This window comes from Vidua chalybeata, chromosome 2 (genome assembly GCF_026979565.1).
Source record: "Vidua chalybeata isolate OUT-0048 chromosome 2, bVidCha1 merged haplotype, whole genome shotgun sequence".
Classification (NCBI taxonomy): Eukaryota; Metazoa; Chordata; class Aves; order Passeriformes; family Viduidae; genus Vidua; species Vidua chalybeata.
Genome location: NC_071531.1, coordinates 21,350,522 through 21,364,769, shown reverse-complemented (window position 1 = coordinate 21,364,769; position 14,248 = coordinate 21,350,522). Strand labels below are relative to the sequence as shown.

The 14,248-nt window shown below is 36.1% G+C and overlaps 1 protein-coding gene across 1 annotated transcript in view; it reads left to right on the top strand.

Moving 5' to 3' along the window:
• The first annotated feature begins 235 nt into the window (after positions 1-235).
• Positions 236-14,248, top strand: part of STS (steroid sulfatase) — a 97,764-nt gene continuing 83,751 nt past the window's right edge. Inside the window, exons 1-2 of the mRNA XM_053935502.1 lie at positions 236-247; positions 13,616-13,768. Of these exons, the coding sequence (XP_053791477.1) occupies positions 13,623-13,768 (146 nt within the window). The 5' untranslated portion in view covers positions 236-247; positions 13,616-13,622. The remainder of the gene's footprint in view (positions 248-13,615; positions 13,769-14,248) is intronic.

The following is a 14,248-nucleotide window of genomic DNA, read 5'->3' as shown; positions in this document are numbered from 1 at the left end:
CAAACTAAAACAAGCATCTTGGTTAGGCATATCAATATATCCATTATAACATGCTGAAATTGTTTTGTACTAGTGAAACTGTGTCTTATCAAGAAATCCTGTCCCTGTTGTATAAATGTTGTCCTTCTTCTCCTCCACTCTTCTGTTTCGCTTCACATGACTGGACTTTGTACCCATATACTGATAAGTGCACAGCCATCTTGTTTGCATAGGAGAGGCTAAAACTGAAACAATTCCGTGCTGCCAGGTAAATCACCCTTTCTGCCCCAAAGTCTGTCACTTATATATAGTTTATATTGTAAACATTGGGGTAATGTATAGTTAGAGTTCATACTCTTTCACAGCTCAAAGAAATTCTTCATGGCAGGAAGTTAGCAATTATGAGAAATAATAACATATTCAGTGTTGTCTTTTCTGCATTAACTTAATACAATGTATTTCTTACAATGAAGAAGAGATTGCTGAAACCATACACTCATGTCTATAAGATGCTATCAAATACAGTGGCAAATTATTTTGTAACAGAATGCACTTTGTTATCTGGTATTGCAATGGAGTAGAACATTCCCTGCTTTGAAGAGGTTAAAAAAGGAATAAGCATTACTTTAATTGTGAAAGCATTTTGAAGAAAACAGAAAGCAGGGTCTTTATGAACTGGAAGATTTTCCAGCTGTGCCACAGCAGTTTTTTCTTAGCATTTAAGCTCTGGGTGTTTAAAAAGTAATGATAAAAGTGTATGTAATTTTGATTATGGAGTCTGTTTAAAGGATCAAATGGAAATGAATTGTTAAATAGTTTTGGAGGGGGGTAAGTTCTGAAATAAGCTTGTAGTTTTGAAGTGACTGGTTCATGTGCAGTGTATGTAATCTGAAAAAGTCCATTCAGTTCAAAGGTGGAAGTAACTTTTAAAGGGATATTAAATAAATCTAATATTTTCCTTTGTAACCTCATACACATTCAGCTTTCAAACTGGGAGTAAACACAGCTGCTGAGGGGAGAGTATCTATAAGAGGAATCTCTGAGATAGAGGAGAATGGCAAAGAGTAACAGAGAAAGGGAAAATGTAAGAAAAATTCATCACTTCTGGATAGGTTGTATCTGCCAGGCTTAAACAAAAAAATTACATTTGAGCAACCATACTGAGACAAGAAGAAGGAAGATGAAAGAGAAGCCTGTATAACCAAAGCAAGTGTTGGAATGGAATCTGACCATACATATTACTTGCTATGCGGTTTTGTAATGACTCATTAATAATATGTATTCCATACATCCTGTTTTCTCACAAACATGTATTTTGCTTTTGCCCTCAGGATGCTGTGTAGGCGGATTTTAGTAAATCTGTGTTAAAGCCCCGTCAGTCCAACAGCTGAGGCTGCGCTAACACAGACGAGGGTTCCAGTTGCCAGTAGGGAGCACTGTGTGCTGCTGGCCCGAGGAAGAGCCCATGTTGAGGGAAGTCATGGAGGAGGCAGGCAGCGAGGCACAGCAGCTTTGAGAGCAGTGAGTAGTGCTAGAGAGGCAGTGACAATAGCAGCACCTGGGCAAGCAGAATTGGAGGAGTCAAGCCACTGCATCCAAAAGGTATTTAGCCTCAGTTTACATTGATGGCACAGTGATTCTTGAGTTAAGACGGGATTTGAAATAGGGTAGAGCACGGTTTAGAAAGATTAGGATTGCAGAAGAGTTTGTGGGGTGGCTTCTTGATTGCATGAGCGGAAGTTTGGGGATGAGGATAAATGAAATAAAAGTAGTTTAGGTGAGAAGTTTAGCTGAGAGCAGGACTACAGGATAATTGAGATGGCTTTTTAAGAAGTGCTTAACAAGAATTGTGACTGTGGCACTCTAGGCTTTGAACACACACAAGTTTGAACAGCTTCAGGTATACAATGACACTGATTTTGGATTTTTTTAAATCCTGGACCAACATTTCAAATTTGGTGCAAAAATGGCCTCTTCTTTTTGTCTTCCATGCTAAAGAATCAGATGACTAGCCATACTTATAAGGAAATCTTAGGGTACAGATCTCAAACAGATGTGTTTTTCTCTGTTATTGTTTATATTCTGCACTGCTGACAGAACTGACTATTATGATGAAGAAAACTGGAAGCTATTGACATGGATTAGTCACTTACAAGAGTCACTCTTAGCATCACATCTCCAGGTCCTCTATTATTATAATAGACAACTGGGCATGTTCTCTAGTATAGCAGTTGTTTAGTAATAGCAGTGAAGTATTGTCCTGAAAAAAAGGCATTTTGGACAGAGGAATTGATACGTTCTTTCTCATTGATGAACAGAATCCATCCTTTAAAAACATAAGGTTTTGTTGTACCTAAAAGCACAAAGCAAAGGAAAATATCTCTTCTTACAAACTTATTTAAAAGCATCCTCATACAGTTGGAAAAGCACGTTATTTGCCAGAAATATTGGCAGCATGCTCTAGACCAAGCCAAAAGATAATGAGACCCCTGGAGCTATTACTGAGAAACTTTCAAATGGTAATGGAAAAGCTAATGCTGGTGTACCACAAGAAAAGGTGTGCCATAAGAAAATAGAAAAATGTCTTTTCTGAATACCTTTTAGTTTATTTATGATTTTAAAATGTCGTACAAGATAAGGTGAAAATGAAATAATTCCTATAGTTTTGAGCTACTGATAATTTTTGTTTTGTCATGTTGGGATTTTACTCAGCTCCTATGTGCAACAAAAAATGCCGTTCTGTTTTAACAGCTAGAATTTACAAGTTTCATAGAGTTCCTATGTAAGCAAGGAGTAAATAACTAGAGAAAAAGAAGGGGAGGAAGGAAGGGAAGTAGCAAGAGTTTCCTACTTACACAGGACAGAACAAACCCTGATACCTCTGGCTTAAATTGCTGTTTTTCCTGTATTGCTGTAATACAATATGTGCATTTCTACAGTTTATTCAGGTATTTTTATTTTCTGTCTATTTCTAAGAATCCACTTAGCCTCTTCTTGTACTGTAGACATATATTTTTTTGTCTTAGAATTATTTTCTGTTTCGGTATCATTCATTTTAAGACATTCATTTTAATTTTTACTTAATACTATGATGTATAGAGTCTATCCCTCAAATATTTTTGCCAAGATAAGTATGGACATAATTTTTTAATTGATGGGAAAGTCAGTTATTCTTTTGTAGAATTATTGAAATTAGTAAATGATCAACTCATTGGAATTGGGATTCAGATTTGGTTAATGTGTGTATGTCTTGTTTTGTAAATGTCTTTGCCTTTTGTCTGTCACATTTTTAGTAGACTCTTGATCTATGTAGTTTGCACTCAGACTGCTATATAGCCACTATGCAGCTCATCATCCTTCTTTTCTTAATTGTATAAATGTTCTTTCTAGGGTAAACATTTTCCTGGTTTGTAAGACCTCCTAATTTCATGATCCTTCCATATTGTTTTCAATTTTGTTTTGCAATGATTGTATTTTAAGCTGTTTCATACTTTTATTTTTTAGTGAATAATGCTAGTGGAGTATCTCATCATTCAAGGTAGTTAGAAAATTACTTACCATCTTACTCCCCTCCTCTCCCCTTTTCTAAAGCTCTTTTTTCATTAGGTTATTTGTGGGGAAAATAAAAATGGTGAATGCATAAAGCAATTATCTTTGTTTTAATTTTGCATTTGATGCCAAAAATTGTGTAATATGAGAGTTAATCTTTTAACTCAAGTCAAAATAATGCAGTAAAAATATCTCCCAGCCTAAAAGAACAAAAAAAGTGGATTGTTTTCACCTTGTAAGTTAAACAGGCTATTTTTCATATTTAAAAGTAAGGGAGAGTATTTTCATTTTTAAATTGCCTCATTTAAAAAAAAAAAAAATTTGTTTAAACCCACTTTTTTCCTGCTAGAATGACTTTTGTAAAAAAAATTAAACTATTTTATTCATAACTATTTGCAGAATGAGGAAAACATTCCATGAATATTAGTTGTAGGACAAAAGTAACATAAACCAGATTTTCTGGTTTTAGAAACTGTAGGGAAGGAGCTTGGTCTTTAATAAGCCACTACTTGTCTATTTTTAATGTCTCTTACCCATGCAAATTAAGAGGAAGGAGAAGATGTTTGTTTAGGTCCCGTGAGTCTCCTGCTTATGGCAGCAACACCATAAGTCAATTGGTCTCAAGTTATTTTTTTACTTAATAAGCTTTGTCATTTCTCTCCCTGGTAAAAAGTTCACTTTTAGATCTAGATGGCATCAGTAACAGCAAAGAAATTTTTGGCTCCTGGTAATCAATGAAAGTAATTTGCCATTTGATACATCTATTCCTTTTCATTTTAAATGTGGTGGGTTGGCCCCAGCTAACAGCCAAGAACTCACACAGCTGCTCACTCCCTGCCTTCCTTCCCCAGGGATATGGGGAAAAATTAAGAATGCGAGTGAGAAAGCTGGTGGTGAAATGAAGACAGGAAAATCCCTGTAATAGGCAAAACCACTTGGGGAATACAAGTTAATTTATTGATAGGTAGTATAAATATTTAATTAGCTGGAGTACTGGGAAACAAAACAAAACAAAAAAAAAAAAGGACAAACATTTAATTTTACAGGAAAAACAGTTTTCTTCCCACTCTCCCAGGTTCAGCTTCAGATTCCTCTCTTTCTCTTTCCTAGGCTCCACACCTTCACTCCAGACATGTCCTCTTGTGTTACTGCTGCAGATGGGGCACAGTCTCCCTTCAGGGAGGCACTGGGTGGCACACAAGGCAGTGGTCAGTGCTTGGCTGTTTGCTTATGATACTCCTTGTTGCTCCACAGACCACAATGCCTTTGGGCACATTCCTGATCCAATATGAGCACTTCATACTGCTTTGGCCTTTTTGTTCTTTCTTCTTCTTCCTTCTCTCCCACTGCTCCTCACAGCCTTCTCTCTCTGTTCCTTCCCTCCCAGTATTTTTGCCCTTTCTTAAATATGTTTCCCTAAGGGCTCGCCTGTGATCTGCAGTAGGTCCATTGCAGAGCTGGCTGGAACTGACTGTGTTCAGCACAGAGCAGCTTCTGGTCTGTTCTCACAGAGTCATCCCCTGGAGTGCCCCTCCACTGTCAAAACAACCTACCTCTTCTACCTCTTATGTGACAGGACACACATGTGACAGAACATCACTGTTCCATGATTGGGATAAATGAATTTCCCATGGTGCGATGGGAATCAGGAGAACATGGACAATACTTGTACATGTGAGTGGTGTCATGACCATAATGTTCACTGTGTATATGTGACTTGCTGAACAGTACCCATGGACAGTAACAGACCTTTTCTTACCATGTATCAGGAACTGAAGTGTTTTTTCTTCTGTGACAAGGACCTCATGAAGGAAACTACCAGGATCTAGTGATCACTGGCAAGTCACAGGCTGTTTTGGTTGCCTTGTGTGTGCTGCTTGTAGGAAAGTAGGCAGGGAGTAGATGGGCTGAGCTCACAGTCTGTTGGCTGGTCATCTCTGACAAGAGCTTCTTGATATATCATCCTGCTTCAATAAATTCTGTTCTTTTAGAACTATGTCAAAATAAATTTATTTTTTCCAATCAGATTTGAGACTGCAACTTAAACACATGTTGGCTATAGCTGACTTCAATTAGAGAATTACCAATATTCCTATAAAATAATCATTGCTGTTGGATCAATCACTCTTGTCTCTTTTGTTTTAGAGTAATGAAAGAATAAAATATTTAAGATAGAATATTCATCAAATTGCTATACAGTCTGGGAAGGAAAAAAAATAATCCCTTGGAGGAAAATTTTGCTACTAATACTCCTGAGGAATTGTCCCCAGTTCTTAGATTTCTAGTAGAAATTACTACTCAGAGAATAAGAAATCATTACACCAGTAAGGTTGGTAGAGTACATGATACTAATTGAACTCTTCATGATTTTTTATTACAGAATTTTTTTTTTCATATTTCATGCTGACAGCATACAGGCAACCCATAATCAGGGTGGGATTTATTTCATGTAACTATTATTTTTGTATAAATCTAGTCTAAACTAGGTCTTAAGGCTTTCTAGTCTGTGGAAAAAGGTCATGAGCATTCCTTCCAAAATTTCTTTATACCAGTCTTAAGAAAAAAACTCTTAAGGTGTCGCCCTGATTTTTTTTAAGATTTTCTAAAGCCTTCTGAGTTTACATTCTTGTAGCAAACTTTCTCACACACTTTCTGTAAATAACTTACTGGTTTTGCATTCCTTCATAGAGACAGAGAAATTTGATGGACTGGTAGTTTGTCCAGTGTTGTTGGAGAGGTGGCACTTTCACCCTCCAATCCACTGTCACCTTTAGAAAACTACAAATGCTAGAGTCAGAAAAGTAAACGTACCTTTTTACCTCGACAATAGCAGCAGCTCACATCGTGCTTTCTCATGTCCTATAGCGACATTAAGGTGTTTGTATCTTCCTGTTAATTAAAAAGAAAGCTTAGGTAATTAGCTCAGACTAAATGCCTAACTTGAAGATGAATAAATTCACATGGATTTTCACTCATGGTTTGCATCATGAGTGTCTATTTGATGTGTGCCATATAGGTACTTGAATTATACATGGGTAAAATCATTATTGGTTGAATTTAACCTTGTCTTAATTTTTCTCTCTGGTACAATCAGCAATATTGAGAGTCCTTAAGTGTTATCATAATGCAAGAATAAATAACAATAGAACTGGTATAAAAATAATAACTCTTTGAGAACAAATTCAAATGCCTTTTTTCTTAAAATGAAGCATTATTTTGGAAATAACATAACATATCGGGTCATTTTGTTGATGTGTTACTTGCTAGCCTTATGTAGCAAAGAAAATTTATTGGCCATTTCCCTGCAATTTTCTCTGGTAAACCACTCTATCTAGTAAAGTGATTGCAGGTAGTAGAATATGGTGTTATAAAATCCAAAGCTTTGATCTTGACAGACTCCAGAGGATTCCATTAAGTAATTCAGGGAAGAGAGGTGGGTTTGGTTGGGGTTGTTTGGGTTCTTGTTTTTGGTTTTTTTTCTGTTTGGTTTCGTGTTTTCCTCTGATACACATTCAAAGGCTACCATTTCAGTGAAAAAGGTTTAGAATCTGCTTTCAAATTAAAGGAAAATAAAATTCAGTGTTTAAGTGGTTGGCTGTGTTACTGTCCCTTCAGTGACTTAGAGCAGGATTTAAATACCAACCTTCAGATCTGCGCACTATCCCTTTGAAGGCAGTGTTTTGATGAAGTTGAGTGGTTTTGTCCAATACTACTTGTAATTAGAACTTCTATTTAAAATTTTTTAAAACACTTCAATGAATATGAATGGAAACTCAAAGGAGACTAATTTGGCTGCAGTTAGGCAAAGGTGAAGAGTTTGTAACCAGTCAGTGAGATGAAGCTGTGGTTTCTGTGTTGTCCAGGTCATCCAAATGGATGTAACCAAACTGTTAATTTGATGTGTAAGAGTCACAGTCTTGCAGAGCTTTACAGTCCTTATCTGCTTGCATAACTCTAAAGTGCAAAATTTGAGGCACATAAGTTCTTCTGCATGTCCATTTGACCCTCTTGAAGAAGGCATTTTCAAAAATAGTCATTTCACTCAACATCTGTGTATATTAAAAAAACCCTGACTCAACATCTTTCAAAACTGTTAAGTAAGCTAAATATAATGGTGGAGTTTAGCTAAGCCCTCAAGTATATAAGATTTCTTTTAATTGGTTTGGATACACTTCCTAGTCTCCAGGAAGTGACATAACATAGTCACTAGTAGTTAGTTACTCATGATTAGCTTTATTTTTATTTTAAAAGATTTTTCATTCTGAGGATGGTGCGTAACTGGCAAATAAGATTAATACCTGTTTTATCTCAAAGATCTTTCTTATGTTGCTGACCAGAGCCCATAACCAAAATCAACTTTTTAATGAGCATTTGGCTAATGGAGAATATTGTGACACAGTAGAAGAGTAAAAATCTATGTGCTCTAATATGTGTATCTGGTTACATAAGATTTTTTTTATTGCAAATAAAATAATGACATTATATCACAAAAAATTATATTTTACTCCATTCGGGTTATGATTTGCTATCAGAAAGAATGTTTATCATTTATTAATACTGCTTTTAAGTTCTGTAATTTAGTTGAGACAAAAGTAGAAAATTCTTGAGAGACCATTTTAGAAAGACACCTAAACTAAACTTAGATTTGGTAGGGGCTGTGTGGCTTCATCTCTATTTAATTCAGATTCAATAATTATTTACACTTAATAAACATGATTATTTGTTTTAATGTTTTTCCCAGCTTATATAAAGTGAAATTTATTTCTTGCAATGAGAAGACTTTTAGTCAATTAAATACAGATTTTCATATATGTATATAGTTAAGATTCATACTGAAATATAATGAAAAGTTTCAGAAAAACAGTTATATTTCTTCAAAGATTGAACAGATATTGCCAACTTGTAAGAGAAGAATGAATTTAGAGAATTTAGCAAATCTTAAACTGATACCAGAAAATAATCAATTGTACATAATATTTTTTTTTTGTTTCTCACTAAGCTTAAGAATTTTCTCTGCAGAACCTTATGGAGGGCAGGGCTTTCTCTAGTTTATTTACACTGTGATTTTTTAAATTACTTTTGAGAAATTTTTGGAGTTTGAGCATTCAGTTAAGCAAGGTAATTTTTTTTCTTTTTTTGCATACTGCTTAAGGATAACAGAGCATATTTTAATGAGGTCAATATCTTTAAATGTTGCTTATTTAATCAGAAAATACTGTACCTTCAAAAATAAAGTATATTAAGCATTTTCTCAAAGGGTTCTGTTACATTAAAAGAGTAGTTTGCTGATAAATTGCTTAATCAAAGTTAATAAAAATGCTGAGATAATTCAGTTGGGAAGAGATGTTTGAAAGACTTTCATCTAATTGTTCTTGTAAAGATGCATGTATCTGTAGTAGTCAGATGATTATCCAGCACACAGCTGGATAACCACATCGTGTGACGGGTGAGCAGCTGGCTCATGGTCACATGCAAGGGGTGACAGGGAATGGAGTGACTGGTGACCTGTCAGTAGTGGGGTTCCACAGGGTTCCATTGTAGGCCCAGTACTCTTCAACATCTTCATAAACAATGCAGGACTGGAAAGTATACTAAATAAGCTTGCCAACGATGCTAAACTGGGAAGAGCTGTTCACTGCTTTGAAGGCAGAGAAGCCCTGCAGAGACCTCAACAAATTACAGGACAGGGCAATCACCAACCATATGAAGTTCAATAAGGGCAGGTGCCAGATTCTGCACCTGGGATGGTGCAGCACTGGATGTATGGACAGACTGGGGAATGAGAGGCTGGAGAGCAGTGCCCTGGCAGCCAGGAGGGACAACCCTGTCCTGGGGGCCAGCATGGCCAGCTGGGCAGCATGGCCAGCTGGGCAAGGGAGGGGATTGTCCTGCTCTTCTCTGAGCTGGGGTGGCCTCACCTTGAGTGCTGGGGGCAGTTTTGGGTGCCACAGTAAAAGGAACACATTAAACTATTAGAGAGAGTCCAAAGGAGGGCAACAAAGGTGGTGAAGGGCCTTGAGGAGAAACCGTATGAGGAGTGACTGAGATCACTTGGTTTGTTCGTCCTGGAGAAGAGGAGACTGAAGGCAAACCTCATTGCAGTTACAGCTTCCTCCTGAGGGTAAGAGTAGGAGCAGGCACTGATCTCTTCTCTCTGGTGATCAGTGACAAGACTCAAGAGAATGGCCTGAAGCTGTGCCAGGGAAGGTTTATGTTGGATATTAGAGAAAAGGTCTTCACAAAGAGGGTGGTTGGAACATGTTCTCCAAGGAAGTGGTCACAGCACCAAGCCTGACAGAGTTCAGGAATTGTTTGGATAATGCTCATGGGCACATGGTGTGACTCTTGGGGATGTCCTGTGCAGGGCCAGGAGTTGGACTTTGATGATCCTTGTAGGTCCCCAGCTTAGGATATTCTACAATTCTATGACAACCATATCTTAAGTCAGTTATCCTGATGGGAAAAAAAAAAAAAAAAAGTCTGACCAGAATTTTTGACCAAATATATTTTGACCAAAATAAAAGAAGTGTTTGGTGAAATAGTGGATTGTATCTGTTTGGGGCTTTTCTTTCATTAATTTATTCTTACATAGTTATACTTCAGGTTTTTTAATACTAATAGAAAATATGTATTAGAATCCAAAAATACAATTTGGAGATATATAGAAAAAGTAGGACACTTGTAAATGCCCCCCCATACATGTGTATATGTGCATATTGACATATCTGTGTGTGTATGTATTCATGTCTATAGGTTCCTATAAGGTGATTTAAGTATTATAGGTTGAAATTGGATATGTGAAATACAAATTCTTATGTGGCTATTTTTATAGGAGATTAAGCACCTCTTGCATCTATTCAACTTATCAGCCACCTTAGAAAGGAAGAAGCTACTTTTAGTTCTATTATGTCATGGGGAAAGTGAAACAGAGGTTAAAACTTGCACACATGCAAAAAATCAGGAAAAATGATGCCAGAAGAATGTGAAAAACAAGCCTTCAAAACTGATGCCTACTGAAGGAATAGCTAAAGAGTGTTACAGAACTAAAAAAAAAAAAATCAGATTGTTTCAGTGGAAGAAACCAAACCAAACCACAAGTTAATCAATTAAAAATAGACTGTAACAAATCCATGAAAGTTAAAAGATCCATGGAGAGATATTCATTACAATGTTCTCCTCTCCAAAATGCCTTTAATGCTGACTGCCAAAAGCTAAAAGGCTGTGCTAGTAAAATAATTTTTTGCCTGGTTGTTTTAAATCTTTTCTTAAGCATTTGAATTTGCTCTGGACAGAGAGGAAACATTAGTTAGCTGGAAGCTTCACCTAATTTTGTGTTATCATTTTTCTGTTAGGTCTACACATGTCTGTGTTTTCACCAGGAAAAACCCTGGTGTAATACAGACAGCCCTCAGCATTCTCAGAGCTTCATTCTTCTCACATCCTTCCCTTTTAGCTCCTTTGAATTTCTTTGCTGTTGTCTGTTCCACTCAATTTCATCCATCTGATTTTTCTTGCTTTCTATGCACATCCTTTCAAGGCACATAAAAATCTGCTGCAGAAGGAGTACACTAGAGAAATCATAGTTGTTTGGATTATTTTTTTGCCTGTTTCCTTGTTGATTTCACTTCAGGGACATGATGTCAGGTGAAGGCAAATAGCTCAATGTGTGAGAGTATCTACAGATATTCCTTCACAGTAAAGAAGTACCAGCAGTATTGTATCAGAGACAACATTCAATAACCTTTTGGCTGATTTACAAAATGAGAAATGGAGGTATTAAATGAGGCTACCTTCTTCTGGTCTTGCAAGCTTCCATGCAACTCTTTGCATAAAGTCACCAACATATCAACATATAATGTTCCCTTTTTCAACATGCCTGTTGCCATTGGCCTTTGAGACCTTTGCAGTCTGAACATAAGAGTAGGAACATAAGATCTGGCTGCAGCTTGTTCCTGTCTTCAGGTCATTTTAGGTGTTAATTGTTCTCTTGGAATGCATGGGAAGCAAATTACTTTTGTTCATCCTATCAGGGAAGAAAGGTAAGTCTGCACTATAGTTGGGGCTACACAGCTTCATTAGTATGGTTATTTGATGAAGGATGAATTAGATGTATCCTATGCAGAAATGCATTTGCTCTTTTAGACTTATAGTTTGTGTATTTATTTTCCATGTCTGAAATAAAGTAGATTGCTTTCCATGGGATAAACAAGAGAACAGTATACTGCAGTGATAAGGCTGGGATCTTTAGAGACTTCTGGCTGAAGTCTAAGCCAGAACTATGATCACCAAAGTGTTTATAAAATGAACCTTAAGCAGTAAAAAATAGCTAACATACTAAAAGAGTTAAAGCCCTCCTTGTACCTATACTTTCTGACAGACAGCAATAGTGAATTTGGGAATCAGAAGTCCCAGTCTGTTTTGGTTGATCCCTACTATTCTGATCTCTTCTCACTTACGTTAGTCCCAAATCTTTTCTTCCCAAGTTCTTTCCAATCAGTTCTCTTCATTGACTGTAATAATAACTCCTCAGCTGTTTCCTCTCAGACATTCTCAGTTCTCTCTCACCTCTGTTCCTCAGTTTTGTTTTCCTGTACAGTCATCCCTTCTAGATTCTTTATTACTGTGCCATTTCCCCTCATTTCTGCCTGCAATTCTCATTCCAGCTGGTTATCAACTTCCATTTTTGCTATTAATGTCAGAGTAAACTCTTCTAGTTCTACCTATTTTGTCTCCTCTACAAATAATTTTACCCACCTCATTTCTTTGTGAATCTGTCTCCCTTAATGTCTAGTCTCTTTGTACCAGGTCTTTCAGTCTTGATTTCTTTATCTTCTCTTCAGTTACATTATCTACCATAACTCATTGATTTACAAGATTTTTCTTTCTTGACCAGGTATCCCCATTCTCTCTGGAAATTATTGTCTCTACCTCCTTTTTCTACTCTTTCACTTAGAAATTTCTACCTTAGTCCTGGTTTCTTCCACTTCTTGTCTGAGAGTAATGCAGAGTGCAAGTGTGACTCATGCCTTGCCTGCATTTTTAAAAGGCTGCCTGCATCCAGAAAAGATGGGAATCTTACTAAGAAGACAGAAGAGAGCTTCTGTTATTTTTAATGTGTGTGCCTGGCACAGTCCATTACAGCCTGAAGGCACTCAGTTTCAGTCAGGGCATGGTCAGTGCAGTTTAACACAGGGGCACAACAAGTTCTGATTAAGGTAAAACAGCGTTCATATCATGCATGTCTGCAAATACTCTTCTTTTACTATAAAAGCGTATAATGGTATGGTGTATTGTGTACAATACATCCTTCTTCTCGTTTTAGGTTGGATATGGCATGGGCATTCTTTATAGAACATTGTGATATGATATAAAATATTTTTAATTGATTTTGCTATAGACCCTGGTATTTGTAATGTTTGTGAAGAGCCTTTTCTTAAACACTCCTTAAAATAATTTCATAGTGCATCTCTTCACCATCTTTTCCATAGTATTTATTCCTTTCCAGAAACTTCAACCGGGGTTTTTTTTGAAAAGAGAAATTGTTGAAGAGAAATTCAGTAATTTACTTCATTAGTGGAATTGATTAGCTTTTTTTTTTCTTCAGTGAGCCTTGGAGGTTTAGGTCATAAATTATTTCAGATTCTCTGTTCCTCAAATAACATTTGTAGCTGGGAAAAAAAGCCCAAACAAACAAAAAAATCCAAACCAAACAAAAAAAAAAGCAAATACACAAAAAAAAAGACAAAAATGCCAAACATTTTTAGCTCTTATGATTTATTGCTATATAGTGCATTTGTAGATGCAAAATTGTCACTGAGGTTGTACCTAGTTCTTTATTTGTCTTTATTTAAAGGCTTCACCTGTGTAAAGGAGTGGAAGGAAAAATTAGCCACATACTAAAACATGCATCTTTATTTTTAAGAAGTATGAGAGAAAAAATGCATTAAAAAACTTTCAAGACAAAAAGCACCATCTAAAAGCATTCAATCTTTCTTTTTTTTTTCTTTTACTATGCAAAGCATACTAATAAGAATAAATTAGATTAACAATCTATTTATTATATTTCCCACCTATTCTTACACACCAGGAAGAAGATGGGGCTCCTTTTACTTCTAATAATTTGCCAGTGTGCCATAAACAGTATCAAAACACACAGTGTTTCAAAGCCCAATATAGTTTTACTGATGGCTGATGATCTTGGTATTGGAGACCTGGGATGTTATGGGAACAGAACCTTAAGGTAGGATGATAATTTGGTGGAGCCATAGCTTTATACATAGTTTTCAATGGATTTTTAAAATTAAAAACGCCAGAGCATTCAGAAGTGTGATTAGGTTTTTTTATGAGTAACCAAAGTTAATAACTTTTCCAGAGATTTGAATATTCATTCCTTATTATTTTCCTTTTTTTGACCAAAGACTTAGCTAATGCACTTATCCTGCTGAAAAGTTGCATTAAAAACAGAGGTTTGAGCAACCAACCAAATAAGGTAGCTCTAGAGAACTAAAGTATGATCAATAATTTTCTTCTATAATGTACACGACACAAGTACTATGAATTAAATGTATTTTGAAGCACTCGTGATTTGGGACAAGCTTGTTGCTAACTAATTTGAAATAAAGAGCTGATATTTGCCCTTAATTTATCTTCATACAGTAGCCAATCTATTAATTAAAACAAATGTTAATATACTTGAATAATGCACCCTGGGATGTTTCTT